The sequence below is a fragment of the Myotis lucifugus genome, unplaced genomic scaffold (genome assembly GCF_000147115.1).
Source record: "Myotis lucifugus unplaced genomic scaffold, Myoluc2.0 scaffold_16, whole genome shotgun sequence".
Lineage (NCBI taxonomy): Eukaryota > Metazoa > Chordata > Mammalia > Chiroptera > Vespertilionidae > Myotis > Myotis lucifugus.
This window is the reverse complement of record NW_005871064.1, coordinates 14,020,672-14,043,894: the sequence shown is the minus strand read 5'-3', so window position 1 is coordinate 14,043,894 and position 23,223 is coordinate 14,020,672. Positions and strand designations below refer to the sequence as shown.

Genomic DNA, 23,223 nt, shown 5'->3' with positions numbered 1-23,223 from the left:
GAAAGATCTATCGGGTAGATGATTGGGAGGGTAGATTAGATTGGGAGAGGCAGGAAACAGAGGGAGCAGTCAAGAGGCGACTGCACTGGTCCCAGCAAGGGATGGTGAGGCCTGAACAAAGTCAGTAACAATACTTGTGTGTGACGGTACATGGTGGAGTTCCTAGAGAAGAGGGAGAGAGACAGGCTTCCATATAACTAAATATCAGGTCACACACAAGTATGGTCACTGTCAAACATTGGTGTGTGCAGCCTTCCACGCAACAGGTACAGAGAGGACAAAGTTACCTTGTGCAAAATGCTGAGTACATATTCTCATTAGAACAGAAGTCTGCAGCAGCCTTTGTCTGCCACGGTGTAGCCAACCTGGACCTTTGACATCTCACCAAGGTGCATAGCATTCCTTGGTCCCAGCTCTTAGAGTAACCCAGCTCATCCAAACAGAAAAAGAAAAAAAAGATCGTGAAGAACAGATTATTTCTAGCACAGCTCAGTGTTTTGTTAACTGTCTAGACATTGCCTAAGAAAAAGCTTGGAGGGAGAAAAGCGTAAGATACAGGCAGCTTGTTGAGGAAGATGGAGGCAGAAGTTTCAGCTTAGCTGTTTCCTGTGCTGATTTAGGAATGGGCTATGAATGGCAGAACTAATCAAAAACATTTGTAATTTGTCTGTTGGATGATAGTAATGCAGACAGCAAGATTTCTTGCAGGCGAAGCATTGGAAAGAGATATTCAAACAATCAGGAAATGTGTGTTGCGACCTATGATGTCTGGGCATCCTATGAGCCAGGCCCTGTGGGACCCTGGGCCTCTGCTCCCAGGGGGCTCCCATTTGGGGCACACATGGCTGCTCACTCCAACCATCCTCTGCTCGAGGACCAAGTCCTAAAATACCTGGTCACATGTCTGTTGCCCCTATTAGATTGTGAGTCCAGATATGGCCACTAAATTATAGGCTGTGAGACATTATGTGATCACTCTAAGCTTTAATCTTCTGTCTGCAAAATGGGTATAAGGATGTTTTCCTCCCAGAGGTATTGGGCAGATAAGAAAAAATAGATGACTAGTGCACAGACAAGAGACCCTACCTTCCTGAGAGACAGGGATACCCAGGCTGGGTCAGGTATCAGGGCCAAAGCCTGTGGGGGCCAAGGATGAGGGGCCACGCAAAGCTATGTATCTCTCCAGACCCCACTGATCACCCTCTGCTCTCAGCACCTTTGCCCACGCCATCACCAGCTCTCCCCTGGTCTCTGCCTGGCCTCCTTCTTGGTTGCTCCATATCCATTTTTGTCCCCAACTGTCTACCTATCTGATCCTGACAAAAGCCAGAGGGACCTGAATTGGATCATGTCATCTTCCTACTGAAAACTTTGCCCTTTGCTCATGAACACGCCTTGTCCAGAGTCTCTTAGCCGCCTCTCAGGTCTCGTTTCCCACTGTGTCCTCTTCATAATGGTCTCCTCTACAAGCTACACTGGCCTTCCTTCAGCCCCTGGAGCTTTCCAGGATCATCTATGCCACAGGGCCTTGAACATTTGTTCTCACTATCAAAGTGCCTTTTCCTCCTCTCTTCTACTAATTCTACTTTTTCTTTAGATCTTAGCTCAGTCGCCACTTCCTCGGGGAATCCTTCAGATCTTCTGAATATGCACACAACCCCAGTATTCACTCCTAGAGCACTTTTCCTTAACTCTCCTCATCACTGTGGCTGGAGGCATTTGCATGACTCTCAGTTGACTGCCTGACTCCCTCACAAAAGTAGATGCTCTGTGACAGCAGGACCACGACTGTCTTGTGCTTGTGTCCCCAAAACTGCCATATAGTTGGTGCTCAGTAAATAGGAATGAATGTTGGGAAACACAGATTCTCCGCAAGACCCCACAGCCCTTGAACCGTGGGTCTCTCCCTCTGGCTTCCCAAATGAAATAGAGAACACCCAAAAGGATGGATGGAGGAAGGTGGGATCAAGATGATTCTCCGAGTGACATCCAAGTAATGTCTCTTAGTGATGAAGAGGGCAGTGAACCTAAATGAGCAGAACAGGGGCTGGATCCCAGGCAGCAGGGAGAACAACGAAGGGGTTAGACTTCTGCCACTGGGGTGCAGAAGGTGCTGAGTCCCACCCACACCCCACGGCCTCACAACCTCCCTGTGCAGCGATGCCAGCTGGCAGTACCAGCATCCAGGGCCAGGATGAGGGTAAGGCGGGCGAGCCACCCAGTCTGCAACATTCAAAGAAGTTCCTCCCTCTTAGTCGTTGACCCTGCACCTGCACAACCCTGAGAGCAAGCGCCTCCCTTAAGTGTCCGCCTCCCTTGCTTTGCCCTCATCCTGCCCTCATGTCTTCGTCTCTTTGCCTGAGGACTTTCTCCAAAGCTGGGAAGGATGCTCTGTCCAAACACAAGGCAGTTTCCCCCTGGACCATGAAATAGCCCAGCTCCTCACCTAGGTGTGTATTTCATACCTTTTCCTGAATCCCGGGGGAGGTGGCTGCAGTTGCCCACGGTAGGAATGGCCTTGAAAACTCACTCTATCTGGCTTCTCCCTGCCCCCTCCCCCCAGGTGACCCCTCTCCTCCTATATCAACTCCTTGCACTGCAATCCTCATCTTACATCTACTTCTGGGGAAACCCAGACGGAGGCAGAGGGAATTCATACACCTCATGACACCACCTGGCTGGGCTTAAATAAACCCGAGTATCCTTTCTAGTTTAAGGGTCCATGATTCGGCAACCAATCAGGGCTGAAGCAGGGACAGTGCCAAAGTAACCAGTGGGTTTTAAAGCCGTGCAAGACCTACAGGGAACCGAGGAAGAAAAGAGAAGTCCTGGAGTTGCCATGAGAACGGTAAAGAGAAACAGCCTGAGGAACAGGAAGTCTTCCTGCCCTTGGAGGTGTCCCTCCCGAAGGCAAAGTCTGCCCAGGCTTGATAATTAGAACTATTCCTGGCACAAGAGGAAAACCAGGTGTGATTAGCATCTTAGGGAAGCCAGAGGGGCTGGAGTGGAGGACAAGGCCCAGCCCAGGAGAACGGAAAGATTAGCAGGAAAGAGAAGGGGGCAGGGCACTGCCTGCAAAATGAAACAATGAAAGAGAAACCTTGGCCAAATAAGCCCTTTCTTCCACAAGATTCTGTTTAGAAGTTAGTAATAGAGACTGTGTGGTTTCCAGGGCCTGGGAATGAAAAGGAAGTGAAAGGGAGGGAAATGAATGGGGAAAACAGAACAGAGGGCTCTTTGCTTTCAAGTAGCTCTGGGCGGGACTGTGAACAAGAGGAAATTTCAAGAACACCAGAGCATTCCCCATGGGGCAGTTCTAGAACAGGAAATTACACCCAGGAGAGGAAGTGATCTTGGGGGTTGCAGATTTTACAAAATGAGGCTTCCCTTCCGGAATCAGGCAGGGTCCCACCAGGAAACAGATGGGACCCTCAAATAAGGGGGTTTGGGGAGACTTAATGACGTGAGTTTTTACAAAGGTGCACACTACGTGCAGGGAGACGCAGGAACAGTGAAGCACCCTGGGGCTAATACTACGCACAGGCCAGAGGACTCAGCAAGGAGAGGCCACCAGGGCCCAGAGAAGCATGACTCGATCGTGTGCATGGGGACCCACCAAGGGAGCAGAAGGAGGAAGTACCTTGATGCACACCTTTCTCTTTGTCCCACCTGCTGCCTGTGCTTTCCATTGGCTAAACCCCACCAGGAGCCAGAGGACAAGGAATCAGCAGACCGCATCCAGTGCCTCCCACAGTGTGGGCCCCAGAGCAGCAGCACCGGCGTCACCTGGAAATGCTCGTTCTTGGGCCCCACCCAAACCTCCTGTATCAAATCCTGGGGGGAGGCCCAGCCAGCTGTGTTTCTCAAAGCTCTCCAGGTGACACTGATGCCCGTTCATGTTTGAGAACCTCTGACCTTGTCCACAGAGCTCAGCCTCCCGGACTAGAGAACCAGGTGCCAGTACGTTTTCTAGGCTTATGTCCTCCTAAGTCAACACAAGCCCCTGGGCTCAGCTGGACTCTAGTATTGGACGTGGGTCAGGCAGACCGGAAGCTGGTCTCAGTTCCGCCCTTTACCTCATTCATGACCATCCACAAGGGCACTTCCTCTCTGACACTCAGTGTCTCATCTCTCAATGCCAAGGTGAATGAATATTGAATCTGCTATGCAGACTGTAGTCCTAGACGAGACTTAGTCTCAGCCCTTTGAGTTCACAGGCAAGGAGCGATGGTCCAGAGGTCAGCAGGGTCACACAGGGCGTCTGTAGGGCAGCCGCGACCAGGGCTCTGGGCATGGGCTGCCTGGACGCCTCATGCTGCCTGCCCAGGGTCCCTCTGCATCGAGGCACATCATGCTTTGGGGGAGGGGAAGAACGTGCTAAGGTTCGACCTCAGAACAGATGGCAGCCTGGGGCCAGCTCTTCAGAGAGGCTGTCCTCACTCCCAGGGAGGAGCTTGGGGTCCAAACAGACCCAAGAGCCTTTCATCCCAGCAGATTTCTCTGCTGGTTTCTGGGGAATCGAGCTGGGGTGACAAGATGGAGGCTTCGTTCAGTGCTCCCGACCCTTTTGTTGGTTTGTTGTTGTTATTTTGTGGTCTCTGAGGGTGGCGCTGGCCTGGGCCTGACAGACCCTAGTGCTGAGCACCCAGTTCATCAGCGGGCTTACCCTGCACTGGTGCCTCTCCGCCTGCTTGCAGGGCCGGCCAGGACTGCCAGGATATTGTGTCCCCAGGATCAGTCCCCAACTGATGACTTGGGGTGAGTGTGTAAGTTCCCCAGCTCCCTCTCCCGAGTCTGAGCAGAGGGTTGTGTTCTGCACTCTCTCCCAGTGTTCCTGGAAGGACCACGCCCAGGTGCCTACAGAGGTCACTGCTGGATGACTCACCCTTATTGGATTCCTTCCTTTCTCCCTCTCACTTCCCATCTCCGGGTGTTTCCTGGGATCAGCTCCCAAATCAACTCCGTGCACTCAAATCCTTGCCTCAGATTCTGTTTCTGAAGGAATTCAAGTACAAAGCCTCTTTCTTGAAAGTTTCCCTCATGGGGTAAGGGCTTGGCCGGCTTAGGCGGAAACAAGAAGTTCATCAGACGGGCCCTGTCCCTCTAACAGTCTGGCTGCTGCCCCAGAGGGCCCTGCAGGGGGAGCTGCCCAGCCTCAGCCACCACAGAATTGCTGGGCAAGGGAGGTGCACAAACGTTCCTGTTTCGCTCTCCTCCCCACGCCACCTCTCTTGATGATGGTAATTCAATCAAGACTAAATGTGCAGACCTTTCGCTTCAATGAGGTTCCCTGGGCAGCCTCGGCGGAATCCTCTGCCCCCTCTCCATCCACTCGTGCGAGAGGACGCATTAACATTTCCAGTTCTTCTGGAAAATGATTTTTCGGCTCCACTGTTCATCGTAATGAGCCAAATCTCTTTCCTCTGACAAATCGCACCTTTTCTCTACCCTCCTCAGTGCCCAGGAGACAGGAAGAAAGAGCGTCAGGTACCCAAGAACAGTCTCTCCCAGCCCCACCCCCGGAAGTGACCCTCTCTTTGAGTGGATGTGACTTGAGAAGAGTGACTCATTGGGCTACCTTTGCTGAGGGGGGAAGAGGTGATTTGCTTTGAGAGGCAGAACTGTGAAGGAGGAAACTGAGCCCAGTCCTTGGGCGTGCATGGGAACACAGCGGCTGGGACAGAGTTGGGGTGAGAGCTGGCCTGGAAGAGGTGTGGAGGAACGGGTCTTGGGGTTCCAGGAGGGGTAGGGACCCCGCACTCTACAAGAAAGCTTTCACCCTTGTGCCTTCACTGGAGTTAAACTTCCAGGAGCCTGAGGTTCTCATTCATAAAACAGGGTGATGACATATACCTCACAGGGTGACAATGAGAAGCTAATGGCATAGCATCCATAGGCTTCTAGAGTAGTGCCTGGAACATCTCACTCCACAGAGGTAAAGACACTCCTGGACCTCACACCTCACACAGGTAGGTTCTGGTCTCACGGCCCAGTTCCAGTAAGAACTGTTGGTCTTTCCCAGGACAAATGGAAGTGAATGGCCAGGGCACCTCTGTGCTAAATAACTGGACATTGGTCTGAGCATTCAACCCTGAGTGGGACCAGAATCTCCTGCAGGACTCGTTAACACACAGATGGCTGGGCCCCGCCTCGGAGTTTCTCGTTCAGCGGGTCCGGGCTGCGACTCAGGAATTTGCATTTCTAGCATGTTTCCAGATGTTGTTGATACTATTGATCCAGGGACTATATTGTGAAAACCACTGTTCTAGAATAATAATAAAACTGAATGTATACATTTATACTGATGTCTTACACCACTCCAGGTGTTTTTATATGTCTCCTCTTGTACCTCTGCTAAGGTAGATGTGATTCTGATGTTATAATTGGGTAAACTGAGGCTCGGGGAAGGTGCGTAACTTGCCCCGGGTGATACGGTTAGTGTGTGACAGACCTGGGGTCTGCCTCCAGAGCCACCCAACCCCTTGCCTCTCTCCTACTGGACACAAGAATCGGCTGCCAATTTTAGGACAGGACAGGCTGGGTCTGCAGGCGGTTTGAGGGGTTTGCTGTGGGGAGAGGACGAATTCGAGCACAGGATCCAGGCACACTCTGCTAGCCTTGTGTACAGGAAAGAGCATGGGGTCCCTAAAATCAACAGAATGATGGAAGCAAGAGGTCGGTTCCTCTCTTGTTCTCAGCCTTTCAGACACAAATATGAATTCGTTTATTGGACAGATAATAATTGAGCACCTGCTCTGTGGCCCACACGGTAGTAAGTAGGGTGCCCTTCCTTAAGTAGGGCCTGAGGAGAGCCACGGGTTAATCAGTCCCAGAAATAGAACTGCTCGAGAGCTGGGAAGGAAAGTACTAGTACAGGGAGCTCTCAGGGTCTGGGGAGGAGAGATCACAGAAGACTTCCTGCGGAAGGGACATTGAGCTGAGGAATGAGATGTTGCCAGCCTTATGGGGCTGGGGGTGTTCCTCTACCTGTGCAAAGGCCCTGAGGTCCGCAGACATCATGCATTTGAGCAGCTGAAACAAGGCTGGTTACCAGAGTAGTGTGTGGGGAGCAACGCATGAGGCTGCACTGGGAAGTGGGTCCCACACCTTCAGATCAGACAAGGCATGTGCGTGTAGTAAGGCTTTCTTCTCTGTCCATGGTGTCCTGGGGCCGGTTCACGCCAGCTTGCAAGAACAGATTGTTACATTTTCAGGAATTTTGTGAGCTAGGGGAGGCCACGTTGGTAGCTTGAGATCAGTCATGGCCGGAGTATTTATAGCACAGAAATCGGTAGCCGTTGCCGCTCAGGGCCTTTTTCTCCTCAGAGAGCTGTTTGTTAAACATTTGCCAACAGACCGTGGGTCTCTGTCCTGAAACTACCAGGAATAGATCGATTCCCAAGGGATGATGTTTCTGTGCCTCTGGATTTGTGTTTGAGGAGCCGGGGGCAGTGTGTGTGTGTGGGGGGGGGGGCGACTTTGGATCTCCAAGTCTTTGCAGTTGTGCCTCCCCTCCACCAGCTGCCAGCGGTTGTCTCCTCCCCACCAGCCAGTTCCTGCCATCCCCCTCCTCACCGGAGCCAGGCCCTGCGTCTCCCCTCACCTGGAGGAGCTCGCGTCTCCTCTGTATAACTCTTCTCAGTCCTTGTCTGGAATATCAAACAAGGAGGACCAATTTAGCCGCTTTTCAGGCTTGCAAAGTGCAGATAGAGCATAATGAATGTCCTGGGCTGCTTGTAAATTACCTTGTGTAAACTCCTTCCCACCGCCCGCTGCCCCATCTCTCTCCATGCGCGTGTGGATAAACACAATTTTTTATCCTTCTAATTATATAAAGTTGGGCCAGGAAGGGGACACAGAATAATATTAGCATCTCCCGGAAGGAATAAATAAACCATGAGGACACTGCTCCTCCTTGCAATGCCTTTCCGCGGACCTGCGGCCGGGTTCTGCCCTTTGATGAGTACACACAGCTCTTCGCCTCTGCACAAAGGTGAATAGACATATGGGACCAAGGGCAGATGGGAGCACTAAGTTGCTAAGTGTCTGCCATCAGCGCACAACCTGCCTCACATCCAGCCAACAACCACCATTTATTAAGCACCTGCTGTCTGCTCAGCACTGTCCTAACACTTCTTAGAGCACTTGTAGATTTACCAAAAAATTGAGCAGAATGCACAGGGAGCCCCCATACGCCTCCTCCCTCCCTCCCCCCCATATCCAGTTTCCCTGTTATAACATCTTGAATTGGTGTGATATATTTGTTCCAATAGATGAGCCAATATTGATCCATTGTTACTAACAAAAGTCCATACTTTGTAGAGTTCACTCTTTGCGTTGTACAGTTCTTTGGTGTGTACTGGTGTGTGAAGACATGTGTCCACCATTACAGTATCATGCAGAATGGTTTCACTGCCTCCACCTGTTCCTCCCTCCCTCCAAGTCCCTGGCAACCACTGATCTTTTTACTGTCTCCATAGTTGTGCCTTTCCCAGAATCCCATGGGGTTAGAATTTCACACTTTCACTTGCCCGTATGCATTTAAGGCTCCTCCATGTCTTTTCATGGCTGGATGCCTCCTTTCTAGATATCACTGAATACTGTTCCATTGTGTGGATATACTACAATCTATCCATTCACCTATCGGAGGACATCTTGCTTTTGGCAATTGTGAATCAAGCTGCTGTAAACATTCGTGTGCAGGTTTTGTGTGGACATAAGCTTTCAGCTCCTTTGTGTAAATACCAGAGAGAGCAATTGCTGGGTCATGTAAGAGTGTGTTTAGTGTGGGAGGAAATTGTCTTCCTCAGTAAGCATTTTGCATTCCCACCAGCAATGAATGGGAGTTCCTGTTGCTCCACATCCTCTCCAGCATTTGGTGCTGTTGGTGTTCTGGATTGGGCCATTCTAGTCCGTGTGTGAAGGTATCTCAGTGTTTCATTTGCAATCCCCTAATGAAATATGATGTTGAACATTTCGCCTGCATATCTTTTTGGGTGAGATGTCTGTTCAGATGTTTTGCCCATTTTTAACTGAGTTATTTGTTTTCTTATTGTTGAGTTTTAAGAGTATTTCTGTATATTGTGAATACAAGTCCTAGATCAGATATGTCTTTTATAGGTGTTTTCTCTCAGTCTGTGGCTCGTATTTTCATTCTCTTAATGTCCTTTCACTTTCCATGCCTGCATTTCCTCCTTCAATCCTCCCAGCATTCTGTGAACTATGTAGTATTGGCCCCATTTTGCTAGGATCCCAAGGCTAAGAGAGATCAAGTGACGTACTAAATGGTGGAGCTAAGATTTGAACCCAGATGTGACCTCATCCTCATACCTCACATTCCCACTTGCCACAAGTTAGATCATGTAAGAATGAATCCCGGTCATTTTATACTAAAATAGCCTTTCACAGTCTCAGAATACAGAGAATGTACGCGGATGCCCTGCTGACCCCAGGGAATGGTTACTTACATCCAAGTATGGCGTGGCGAGCCCTCTGTCACCTCCTCCGTCTCCTCTCCCACTGCTAATCCCTTCACACTCTGCATTTACAATACAGGAACTCCTCAGCTCACAGTATGTCTGCTTTTTCAGGAGCTCTGCCTTCCCCCTTGAAGGTCCCTCTGATGGCAAAACCTTCCTCATTGTCCACTGGACAGTCTTACTCACTTTTAATTCCTCATTCATATATTGCTCCACAAAGCCCTCTATTCTCTATTTTTAGATCTTGAGGTTTCACTTCTAAGTACAGTCTGTCCCCTTATGCTTGATACTCCTTATGCTTGAGCATCACTTTCATAACACTTTCTTAATCCCCTCAACAAGCCTGCACATAGTAGGTGCTCAATGAATGAAGGTTGGCAAACAACCATCATCTGGCAGTTAGAGGCAACTTTCATCTTTAATAATATTGAACGAAGTACGTTTGTTTCCTTTTGTTTTTGTTTTTAATAGTTTTGGCTTTCAGACTTTAAGTTCCACTGTATATTAAAGAAAATTACCTTTCAACATTTTATACCAGAATCTCTGTTCCCAGTGCTGTAGACCCCTGGAGCATAACTCAGTAAGTAAAGGAGATTTTTGAATCGATAAGTCATTAGTGAGACCAATGAGTGAAAACACAATATGCATTTTCACTTTTTTAAGGCTTACAGGTTTTGTAGCCTCTGGTGACAAAGCTTAACAGCCCGAGCTCAGAGTTCGATGCTGGGCCCGATGTGACCCCTGCTGGGTGGGGTGTCCCACAGGAAGTGCCCCTCTCTGGGCTAGAATACTGCAGGGGCTGGGGACCAACCACTTGCACGGACTCCAGGAGTGGGGCCTGGGAGATGCAAAAAGTCCAGGGACTACACATCGTGTGGACGGAACCGGGGTCCAGGGTCAGACAGGCCTGGGATAGAATCTCAGCCCTGCTACTTACAGACTGTGTAACAAGGGAAACTTGCTTAAGCTCTCTGAGCCTCAGTTTCTTCATCTGTGAAATGGAAAGAATAATAACACTACATCAGAATGGTATTATTACAATAATCTGTTCAGTTATTTGGGGGAATAAATGATGGATTAAGGTCATGTATGTAAAGTCTCTGGTTCCTGTCATTAGCTCCATAAAGGTTAGCTTCAGACTCCTTCACACCCCACTCCCCCAGCCCCCCAAAGGAGTGACTTATACCCCCCACCTACTCCCTTACTGGCTTCCACTGGAACTCTTCCCCATGATGAGTAAAAAAGTAGCATCCAGGCTTGGCCAGCATGGCTCAGTGGCTGAGCATCGACCAAAGAACCAGGAGGTCACAGTTCAATTCCTGGTCAAGGGCACATGCCTGGGTTATGGGCACAATCCCCAGTGTGTGGCGTGCAGGAGGCAGCCGATCAATGATTCTCTCATCATTCATGTTCTATCTGTCTCACCCTCTCCCTTCCTCTCTCTAAAATCAATAAGAATATATTATTTTTTTTAAAGTGGCATCCAGTATATCTCAGTGCCTAGCACCCTGCTGGCACATGGCAGATGCTGAATGAATAGTTTTTTAATTAATGAATTAGTTAGTGAATTAATGGCTAGGGCGTGGTATGCTGCCCAGTCCTGGACCTGTGTGTTCATCCTGGGACCCATTCCTTGCCTGCTCCCGCTCACTTTTTGCTCACAGAGAGCTGACTCTGCAGGTTGCATTTCTCAGTCTCTGGGCAGCTGGCTTCTGTCTGGGTTTGGCCAATGGCATGTACCGGTGGGAGATTGGAAGGTGGGAGAAAGGAAGAGGCCGGGGGAGGAGTATTTCTCCCCGTCTGTCCCAACCACAGGCTCCAGCTTTTCTCCAGCTTTCACCAAAGAAGCCACTGCAGCTGCAGTCCCCACAGGTGCCCCAGCCCCAGAGCTCCAGTACCTCCACCTCTGACCTCTGAGTTACTTCACCCTCTTCTATTTGGCTTTTCAACTTGTCCATCATCCAGGTGACCACTTCTCTATCGTTAATTCCTTCTGCTCTGGACACTTGAAGTGGTTTCTCATATCCCCTTAGACCCCTCTTTGGAGACTGGAGGAGCTGGACCCAGAGTTGAGAGGACCCCGCTCTTCCAAGCTCCATCTCCCCCTGCCCATGGCCAGTGAGTCCTTGTGAGCCTCAGTTCCCTTGTTTGTATCAAGGGCTAACAGCACCCATCCTGCTTCTCTCCCAGCATCACTGTCAGGGTCCAGTGAGGTCACCCATTCATACAGTCACCGAGCACCATGAGGACCTGAGCATGGGGCCCCTGGGGATGCTCAAAGCTCTGCCACCCACTGACTTGGAACCCTAGCCCTACCCTAGAGTCATGTCCAGTCCATTCAGGGACCTGCACAGTGACCTGGGCAGCCAGCTGAGCCCCTCCTCCCAGCCAGACCCGGCCAGGGAGGTCTGATTGCGTGTGTCTGTGTCTATAGCGGAGCTCACTTTACTTAATTGTAAAAGATTCGTCTGATTCTTCTGCTGTACTTGTTTTTTTAATGGTTTTTATTTGGTGTTATTTGAAGCCAGCGTGCCATCGACCAAAGCCTGCAAATCTTGTTTATGCCTAGATTGTATTTGGAATGGTATGCTCTGTGACACGGTTTTCAGTTATTGATGACCTCTTTTATAATGATTTAGTCAGCTCCGCTCGAATGATAGTATTGATAGCAGTATGTGGCCGACAATCTATTTGCAGCAATACTCCAAGAGGCAAAAGAAAAGCAATTTGTGCCCAAGTGGAAAATAGGTAAATTTGCCGTTTTTAAACAAGCATGAAAATGAAGCGCATTAATCCCCATCCACACATCTCGCTTCCCGAGACTTTTCATGTAGTCTCCCTTGCACTGTCCTATGGAGAGGGTATTTCCATCCCCATTTTAAGATAAAATCACTAAGACTCACCTAGGTGGTAATGACAAAGCCAGAATCAGGAGGGCAGGTGGGAAAAAGAGAAGATACAGGTCCTCTTTAGGGCATAGTAATCTCCCCGGGCCTCCGCTTCCTCATCTGTAAATGGGGACAATAACTGAGGGTAGCTGGTGGGTTACATGAGAAGGTTTGTGCTAAAGTCTCATGATGCCAAGTGTGCAGTAATTAAATGTGGCTCTAACGGAGGGCAGGGCTGGCTCCTCACCTGATGGTGTCTTATCACCCATCCTCTTATTCGTTCTCTCTCTCTCTCTCACCCTCCCCCCCCCACCCCCCTGCAGATGACCATTCCCGAGTGAGGCTGCTGGTGCTGGATGGAGACCCACACTCTGACTATATCAACGCCAACTACATTGATGTGAGTGCCTTTGTGGGCTGGGCAGCCAGGGGCTCAAAATCTGTGGCTGTCCCCCGACTCTCCCCCAGAGGTGGCCTTCCCAGAACATGTCCAGAGCCGCCTGGCTCCTCCCTGCTTTGTGTAATTAGTGTGACCCATGTTAACTCCCCTCCTAAAGCTGCCTACCTTCAGGCGGGCTGGAGTAGCCTGCTCTGCAGGGCCCCAGGACAAAGGCCAGTCTTGTTTGTTCACCCGCTGACTCATTTGTATATATGTGTCTGTTTATCCATTCATCCATTCATTCATTCATTTGAAGGTACAGCCATTTAGACAACAAGAATTTACAAGTGCCTACTGTGTGCCGGAGGCTATGGGAACCATAAAGCTTAAGATGCCATGGTCCTACCCTCTAAAACCTTAGCAGGAAGATAAGCTGTGCCCATCAATCATTTCAGAACAAACGACAAAGTGGTTGAGTCTTAAGTTCAGATAAAATGCTACAGGGGTTCAGAGATGGGGGGCAATTGCTTCTTCCATCAGGAATGCAAAATGTGGTGTGAACCAAAGCTTCAAGCACCGGTAGCATTGGAGAGCAAAGAGGAGGAAGATGGGCTCTGGTTGGAGAGAACAGCGGAGGCGAGATGCAGCAGCTGGGAGCGCGGATATGCCCCTGCTCAGTTCGAGGGGAGCAGACTCCGGAATGGAAGGAGTGGGAACTATGATTGGAGCTAGGCCATGGGAGGTCTAGGGCCAACCTTAGGAATCGGGCTTTATCCTGCAGGCAAGAAACCACGATGGAAAGGCTTTGATCCAGGAGGTGACTGGTCAGAGCTGAGCTTTGGGATGACTGGCCTATTTCCAGGGGTGAGAGAGATCAGAGGCTGGGATCGGGACACCGAATAGGAAAGGGGCGCTTCAGTGTCCAGAGACTATTGAGGAGGGAACTAATACAATAGGGGCCAAGACAGGCGCCCAGGGAGTGGGAAAGGGCACGAAGAGGGGTATGACCTCGGGGCCAGGTGGACACCCAGGGTGACTGGTTCCAGCCAGGCTTCTCGGGGCCTCAGCTGGGAGGCAAGGCCCTTGGTGAAGGGCTCAGAGAGCCACCAGGGTTCCTTGGACTCGCAAGTGTTTTATAGATCAGCTAGAAAATGCTTTCAAACAAGATGACTTGTTAATTCCACAAGCATTAGCTTTGTGTTGCTCATTTGCCTGTTGCCCTTAGATCTATTGCTTGTGCTTCCCTGTTCTGCTTTATATTGCTGGTATGAGTGTGTGTCTGTCTGTATGAGTGTGTGTCTCTATATATGAATGTGTGTGCCTGTGTATCTGTGTGTGTGTATGAGAGAGAAAGAGATGCAGGAAGGGAAGTGAGCTGACCCCTGCATGGCAGGCACTAAAGGGAGATTTGAGGGTTAAGCTGAGGCTTCTGGGTCATGTAACTTCCTCAGGATCACACTGCTAGGAGGTGAGGGAGGAGGGAGCAGGAGTCTGAGTCAGGGGTGCCTCCCCCTCCATGCCCTGCAGGCTTTAGTAACAACAGAAAAGCGATGACAAGAGCCAGAGGTGCTACGTGAGTCCCTCCTGAGCCCTGTGGTGGGTGGTTTTGAGTCAGTTTATTGGGACCTCTCAATAGCTCTCCAAGGTAGGCAGCCACCCCATTCTCCAGATAGAAAAACAGAGATTGCAAAGCTTGTCCAAGGCCATGCAGCTGGTCAGCGGCAGGACTAAGCAAGGAACCAGACCCGAATGGCTCCAAGTCCAGGGCTCTTCCTGCTGCCCCTCCTGCGTGTGCTGAACCAGACTGAGTCGGTCCCCTCCATTTCCCCTTGACCTTGTCTGCAATTGAGTGGATGTGTTAGCCTCGAGGGCCATGGCCCATGTGGGGTCTGCGGGCCTGCATCATGTGGATGGTAACCTCCAGCAGAAATCACTTTTCCAGGTAGACACTCCAATCCAAAGTCAGGTGAGCATCTGACTGTAGTCAGAGCCAAAGTGCGCTTTGGTGGTTTATAGGCAACAAATGAAATTGTTGTAAAGGGAAGCAAATCTCCGCAGTGTCAATACTAATAGCATCTCCCATTTCTCCCAGATTCTGTCATTGCAATGCTTTCTGTAGGCCAGGAGGAAAGCAGCCAGGGCTGAGGTTAAGAGCCTTGCTGAAGGTCACACAGCTAGAATCCATTCTCTGCCTGCCCAGGACACAACCACTGCCCTCTCCCTCCCTAAGGAGCAGGGTGTGTGAGATGCTGTCTTAATATGTGATGCTGGGCTTTGTGCAGGTCTCAGTGTTAAAGTCAAGGGCTCACAGACCAAAGTCATGAATTCAGTCCTCATAGGGCCCATTGAACCCCGGCAGTTCTGCTTACTAGTGTTACGTCTAGGGTAAATTATTACTTGTTCTGATATCTATAACATGGGATAATCATGTCCCTCCACAAGAACATGATAATTCATGTAAGGTGTCTGCCTGTCAGGGTCCCCCTGGGAAACAGGCTCGCTCAAAGGGATTAACCCAGCAGAGGTTAATAAGGGTGGAACAGGATTGAGGGGGCCCCACAGGGTGGGGTGTAGTGTCCCTAAGGCCAGATGGCAGAAAAGTCCTATTTACTGTGAAACTGCTATACACTCCAGCAAAGCTAAAACTCCTGGGGTTTCTGTGGGTATTCCTGCCAAGTCGATACTCTAGACCAGCGGTTCTCAACCTGTGGGTCGCGACCCCTTTGGGGGTCGAATGACCCTTTCACAGGGGTCGCCTAAGACCATTGGAAAACACATATATAATTACATATTGTTTTGTGATTAATCACTATGCTTTAATTATGTTCAATTTGTAACAATGAAAATACATTCTGCATATCAGATATTTACATTACGATTCATAACAGTAGCAAAATTACAGTTATGAAGTAGCAACGAAAATAATTTTATGGTTGGGGGTCACCACAACATGAGGAACTGTATTAAAGGGTCTCGGCATTAGGAAGGTTGAGAACCACTGCTCTAGACCAGCAGTCACCAACAGGTGGTCCACAGACCACTGGTGGCCCAGTGAGGTCCGAAAGGTTGGTGACCGCTGGTTTAAGATAACCTTAGGAGCAGCAGTCGCCAACTGGTGGTCCGAAAGGTTGGCGACCGCTGCTCAAGACCGCTCTCTTGTCCTCACCCCTCTGTCTTGGTCTCCACTCCAGCCAAATCCTCCCAGCTCTCCCAATGCCCGCACTAGGACCACTTATCCACAATGGGATCTTGACAATCCATTAAACCGACTCCATATGGACAATGAGCAGAATGGGCCGGCCCTGTCTGTGCCTCCGGAGGCCAGGGTTCTGCTGCAGCCAGAACCATCCCGCTGGCCGCGAGGTTTGCACACCTGAGAATGTGCTGGCCACTTGAATCTGTTATAAATTACCCGCCTGGAAGTGAATATCGTATCTGGGTCCCCAGCAAGTAACAGATGCACGAGTACAGAGTGAGATGAATGTGTTTTGGATGCAAACCTCTTTCCCGTTGCTCACAGACAGATGCAGGCCGGCCCGGTGCTGGTTGGCAGGCGGTCTGCGTGCTTTATAGGTGGGGCTTCAATGAACTCCAAGTTCTTTTAAGGCTAGGAAGTCTTCTGTCCAGCTCTCGGCAGGTCCCTGGAGGAGCCCCCGTGGAGCAGTTCATTTCCTTTCATCAGCACTGCTGGAGTCTCGCTCGTGGTTACAATGTTTTCTCTCTGGGGACCGTATGGGTTCTTGGAGGCCAGGCAGCATCTCTCTGCTCACACGCAGCATGGGAAGGCACGCACTCACTGTGCATTTATCAAGGCTGGTGGCCCAGGCAGGCTCTCTGGGCTGGCACAGCCGTGAGCAAAGCCGGACACAGCCCTGCCCATTGGCGCTCTCATTCCACGGGGGAAACAGACAATAGGCACAGGATGTCAATAAACACAGATACGTGCTCTGAAAAGAAGGAAAGTAGAGACAGCAGAAAGAAGCTGACAGGATGGGCAGGGAAGGCTTCTCTGAGGAGGTGACGGGCAGCCAGCAGAAGCCTGGGTGAGGGAGAGAGCAAGTGCTCAGCTATTTGGGGACCAACACAGCAGGCACAGGGCATGGCCATTGCTAAGGCCTCCAGATAGAAACGTGATTGTTCTGAAGAAGAGCGAGACAGCCAGTGAGTCCAGGGGCAGTGGCAGGAAAACTGGGAGTATGGCTACGGGGATGAAACAGGAATAGCAGTGATGCTGAGATGCCCAAGCTGGGCTTACGAGGCCACCTCAGAGGACACTTCCCTGAACTCCACAAGCCCCACCCCTTCCCTACCCCAGTTTGTTGCCGATAAGCTGCTCAGAAGCAGAGCCTGCCTCCATCTGGCTCACTTTTGTATTTCCAGGGCCTTGTCCATGGTAGTAGGTGCTCAGTTAACACCTGTTGACTGAATATCGAATGACCGAGAGGAAAAATGAGTGAACAAACTAGGGAACCCAAGTCACCTAACTCCACAATGGAAACGTGAATTTCTTGCTCAGAATTTATCCCATTGACTTTCAAGCGCATCAGGTCTTCCAAGTCAGTTTCCTCCACGGGGTCTTTTGTCTTCTGGCTGGTGCATCCAGTAGAGTGACCCAGCCTCACCTCAGAGACACATTCATGCCTGTATGCCACCAACCAGCCTTGGCTGAAAACTGCACCCGGCTCTGGTGACCTGTCCCATGGCCCAGAGGGGGAAAAGCACAGAAAGCGTAACGCAGTGCATGTTGGGAGTGTGGTAACTGGGCACATACAGAGCCCTGCAGGGCCTCTCAGGAGGTGGGAGGTCTCATTTGAAGTGCAGTGTGGGAAGCTGGGACACAGGCACATGGGGCTGTGGAAGGGGACAGAGAGGGGCAAGAGGAAGTGAGGCTGGGGACGAGGATGGAGACGGATGACTAGCCCCGGGCGAAGGCATTTGGACATTACTGTGCAGGCAGTGGGAGCCACTGCAGCTTTTCTGTGGGAAGTAATCTAATCAGGTGCGCGTTGGGAATTCACTCTGGTGGGAAGCAGATGGGCTGTGGGGCCAGACTGGAGGCAGGGAGGCCAGCAAGAGGCTGGTGCCATGGCTTAGGTCAGGGAGGATGAGGACTATAAGAAGTAAGAAGAGGGTAGACTGAAAAATCACATCTTTCCACACTCTCAGGTACTATTTTTCATTCCCAGACCTACTCAAGAACACTCCTAGAGTCTAGTTCTCCCTGTGAGCCTGGGAAACTCTGTCTACCTTGACTTGGAGGGACAGATAGCTCTTTGTACCTGTCACCTGCCTTCCTACCTCTCATGTCCCAAGAAGAGCCCAGTTCCTGCATTAATAGGCAGAGCAGAACAGAGGGGAGGGGAGGAGGGCTTACCAGCTCAGGGCCTCCCTAGGGGCCAACGCTGACTTTTAGTTGTGATAGACACTCGATAAATGTTTGCACATAAACCATAAAATAAAAACAGTAACAAAGACCTCTATGTTAAATCTTAGAATAGTGCCTGGCACAGAGGAACTGTTGTCTATTAAGTCATTTCATCCTAACAGCAGCACTATAATGTAAATACTGTTATCCCCATTGAACAGCAAAAAATCAGCTGAGGCCCAAGGAGGCTAAGTAACTTGCCCCAGACCACACAGCGTGGAAGGGACACAGCCAGGATTCAAACCCAGGCAGTTAGGTCCAGGGTCTGTGCATATAATCACAATGCTATGCTACCTCCTCGTTGTCCTCTCAGTAGCTTGTTTTTTGGGCATTGCTCTGAGTTCACGCTGTACTGGGCTCTACGGGATTCTTTTTTTCACTTAGGAGGCAGTGTTTGTCCTCAAGAAGCTGACAGCCTCGCTAAGAAGATAGTCCCACTCGAACACAGACTTAGGAAGGGGCTGTGATTACTGGTGGTCAGTCCCACAGTTCTGGTCATGACATTGGCCTTGGGTTGTACTGACGGTCAACCCAAGCATTACCAGCGAGTAGAAGGCCCTAGGTAAATATTTATGGAGCAGGTAGAAGACAGGTAGAGAAATGGGGAGGACTCAGAAACTAGTCTTTGAATCAGAAAGCAGATCTAGAACCTCAAAGATACCACATCTATTTCACCATAAGCCACACAGATGGCAAGTCTGGCTCAGTCCTGAAGAAGGCGGTCTTGAGGCAGCTCCTCCTCCTCAGCAGGACAGAAAGTCTGACCACCAAAGCTTAAGACAGAAATAGGTGTTCATCAAACTGTAGGACTCATCATCTCCTGAGATGGTTATCCGTAAGGGAAAGTGGTTTTCAGGACCACTTTCCAATAGCCTCTCCACCAGCAGACTCCATAATTCATATGTGTGTTTTCTTACATTTATTCATTCACTAACTCATTTATTCAGTCAATAAATGCTAATTACATTCAGTGCTATGTGCTAAATGCAGATCTGCCTCCGAGACTTGAACTTTTACCCAATATGATTCACCTTTTTTCTGTAATAGAGAGGGGATCCTCCATGTATGCCATGTCCAGGCAAAAGAGAAAGTCATCTTCAACCTCTTCTCCAACTATCAGGATTATGGGGCAGCAGAGTCACCCCCACCAGAGCCCCACAGGGCCTAGGGGACCACTCTGTAACATACAGGGAAATCTTGGGATCAGAAAGTGGCTTTGTCAGCCTCTGGGTCACACGTACGCGGGGTCCTCCCAATGAACAGGACTTCGATTCCAAGCCCAGCCATGTTGCACAGGGAGGCAGTGTAGCATCTGTTCCAGTGTTGTTTTTCTAATTGTCTCTAATGCAAGGAGCCACGAATGCAATTATTTTCTTCTCTCAGGGGCCCTACAGAGCCTCGTGCAGGGTTCTGCACATAATCATGGCCCAGGAAAAACTTTTTGGTGGTTGATGTCCCACAGAAATCCCAAAATTTCTTTTCCACCTCTTTTGGGGTGCATGGGCATAAGAGATGCCCACCTAATGTTGCTCCCTGTCCACTGGCTCCAACGCAAGCCTGTATGGGCACCTCCCAGATATAGTCATATAGTGATAGCGAACATTTGGTGATTTACTAAGCACTTTGTATGCATTATCTCATTTCTCTGGGAAATGGCTAATGCTATTCCCATTTTGCCTATGAGGAAGCCGTGTCTTGGAAAGGATAATTATTGCTGTTTGCAAGCTTGGCGGGAGGCCCTTCACTGTGCTTTTCTCTGTTACCCAGGGCTACCATCGACCTCGGCACTACATTGCGACTCAAGGTAAGTGCCCTCCTTTCCCTCTAAAGGGCCCTCGCCCTTTACCGAGGAAAGAAATGAGCTTCTGCCAGCGAAGAAGTTGCACAGGGTCAGGCTGGAGAGCCTCCGGAGGTCTGGAGGTTCTAATGTTTGGTTGGGGAGGAAGGAGGTGACAAGTTCAGCTACCGTGGGAGGGACCTGAGTAAGAGGAAGGAGGTGGCACCAGGACGTGGTCAGGCAGGACGGATCTCAAGCATTAGGCTCAGGGGGTGCCCCTGATGTCCACCACCCAGAAGCGGACCCGATGGTGCCTTGTCTCCTTGGTGGGGGTGAGCCCAGAAGAAGGGAGCAGCCAACTGGCTAGAGAGCAACCTGGCAGTGTGATCAGAAGGCTGACAACCCATCATACCTCTCAGACCCTCTGGGAGGAAATCCTGTGGGTGCTGCATATGTGGACAGTGACTTGTATATGAAGATACTCTTCATGGTGTTATCCAGAACAGGAAACAAGGGAAAAGTCTTAAGTGCCTGATGGTTGGTAGATTGGTTAAGGTGTGATAGCTCCCTATTATGAAAAATTATGCAGCTATGAGAAATATCCTGCTTGGTAAGAATTATTAAGGGCTTGGGAAAATCCATACAATAGAAATTATAGATATGATGTTTGTTAATATATAAATATATATATATATATCTCCTATATAATAAAAGCGTAGTATGCAAATTGTCCCCTCAACCGGGGAGGTCATCCAGGAGTTCAACCAGGAAGAGGGGCAGGCCGGGGGAAGAGAGGGAGTACCCAGTCGGCAGCCAGCAGCCACTAGGGACCCTACCAGTGCACGAACTTTGTTCATTGGGCCTCTAGTGTGTGTATATATATATAATCATCACTCAAATTTTTATATCAAATACATATATTGGTCTTGTAATTTTAAAAACAATGAAAGCCCAGAATGTTGAAGGAGGATTTTCCAAGGAAATGGCTTTGGATTCTCCCTCCTGTCTCTCACTCCTTGTCTACTTCCCCCTTCTGTCTGAGCTTCAGACCAACACTCACAGTCGGCATCTTCTCTTTGCACTCTCAGCGTCTGGCTCCCGGCACCGCCCCTCTACCCCAGTGTCCTTCTGTCTCATTGAGGTCTGGAGCCCAATTTTTAGGAAAACTCCACTGAGCTCTATTATTAACCCGTAGTATAGTCCAGATAAGGTGATGGGTCAGGGTCAGGGGCTGGTGGAAAGGGGCTGAGCAGGAGGATGAGCGAGGGAGGAGGAGAGAAGCTGGAAGCACTCTCAGGGGCAGCCACAGACCTTGCCTGCTTGGAATGTGGGTTTCTTATCCATGCTCTGACCTCTCACGCCTCAGGCCCCAGTCCCAGCTACTTGGGTGCCCCCGCGAGGATTCTCTGGCCTCGCTGTCACTCACCCATGTGGAGTCAGGGCTGAGCAGCCAGAAGGGTCAGCCTCCTGGCTGCTTCCTGACACTTGTGACCTTTGACCCTGTCGTCACCTTCTCTGTTGGCAGGTCCGATGCAGGAGACGGTAAAGGACTTCTGGAGAATGATCTGGCAGGAGAACTCGGCCAGCATCGTCATGGTCACGAACCTCGTGGAAGTGGGCAGGGTAAGCCCCTCCTGCAGTGACCTGGCTAGAGGGTGCTGGCGGCGCACACCTGAGCACGTGTCTGTTCGTGTGGTGTGCCAGGTGCCTCCTGTGCCAAATCTCACCTCCCAGCCTCCTAGGAGGGAGAAATCCTCACTTCTGTTTCACACCCTAAGAACGTCCTTTTCCCTCAGACCCCTCATTCCTCTCTCCACCCTCGCTCTCCGAGGACAACGTCATCTCATAGAGTTTGAGGAAATGTAAGGCATCAGACGTGAACGCTGCCATCTTCACATCACAAAGCTTGTATCTACTTGTGTCTACAACCATCTCATTCTTCCCTCTATTGTCAGGTTGAACCAGAAAAATGACTGTTTTTGTTGACCCCAAATGGTAGAATATCGGCCGATTCTTTGGCTCAGCCTAATACGAAGGAGGAAGTGATTCTTGCCCTTCCAAGGTGACCACAGGGCATTGAATCACAGATTCTGTTCAAGAATTTTCTCAAGGCCCCCCTCACTTGGAAAGTAACTCTCTTTCTAATTGCTAGGTGTTTGCATGCAAACCTCCTGAGTGCCCTCCCCCTTAACACTGTGAGACAGGCGAACAGGAATGATGCTCTTGTTCCTCCCTTTCTGCCAAACTCTAAAGACTGGCACGCAGGCTCTGTGTCTGCACTCGGCTCTCTTCTGCCCGCTCCAGCGTAGCTCCTCCTCCATCCCATCCACAGCGATGCTGTCAATCACTGACATCCTTCATGGGGACAGATCCAGCAGCCACTTCTCTCTTCTCATTGTACTCAACCTCTCAGCAGCATTTGACCTTTTGCTTCCTGACCTCTCAACCTCCACCTTCTTTGGGGTTCAGGCCTTGGTTTCTCGCTCTGCTCTCTCTCACCCTCCCCTGCGTGGTCCTCAGCTACTCCTAGGGCTTAGAAACGGGAGGCTGTGCCCAGCGGGCGGCTGCTTACTTGGTAAACTGTGGCGTGTGGGCGGGCGGGCTGCGGGGTTCACGGCAGGGTGCATACACACTAGAGTTCAGAGGGCTGACGAAAGAGGGGGCAGGTAAGTTTTTGTTACGTAGGGTCCCGGCCTCCGAGATAGTGGGGAAGGGAGATCTGGGCTGTGAGTCATAGCCCAGGAAAGGGCTGTGGGCGTCTCGTGTCTTCCTAGGAGTTCAGAGCCAGGAGAGACTGGATCCTTGAGCCCACTCTTGTCTAGTTTACAGATGAGGAAAGGGATGGAGTAACTACCCTGACGTCACCCCGCCAGACCCAGGGCAGGGTCTACGACTCCACTCTCACTCTAGTGCTCATGGTGCCCCCACCCAGGACTGCTCTCCAGGGACTGAGGCCCAGGCTGTGCCTACTGCGGACAAATGCCATCCCAGGACTAAGAATCCAGAGGCAAATTCCAGCCTGTTCTATAACGCATCCCACATCGAAGACAGGTTCCCTGGAGGGGTGAATCGTGAAGCTAATTTGGATTTGGGAAGGGGCAGTAGAGCCATCTCTAATGGAACTCCTGCCAGGAGCCAAGTGCGGTACCAGATCTTCTGCTGGCGATTATTCAGGTGCCCTGGCTTTGCATCCTGGCTCCATCCCTTCCTAACTGTTGACCTGGGGCAATTTTCTTAGCCTCCCTGTGCTTCCGATTCCTCATCTGTAATATGGG

General features: G+C 50.4%; 1 protein-coding gene across 2 annotated transcripts in view; it reads left to right on the top strand.

Moving 5' to 3' along the window:
- The window catches only part of PTPRT (protein tyrosine phosphatase, receptor type T), a 585,877-nt gene that overhangs the window by 527,517 nt on the left and 35,137 nt on the right, over nucleotides 1-23,223 (top strand). For both annotated transcript variants that reach the window (XM_023750890.1, XM_023750889.1), the window contains exons 17-19: nucleotides 12,691-12,767; nucleotides 19,939-19,975; nucleotides 21,474-21,571. In XM_023750890.1, the coding sequence (XP_023606658.1) occupies nucleotides 12,691-12,767; nucleotides 19,939-19,975; nucleotides 21,474-21,571 (212 nt within the window). The remainder of the gene's footprint in view (nucleotides 1-12,690; nucleotides 12,768-19,938; nucleotides 19,976-21,473; nucleotides 21,572-23,223) is intronic.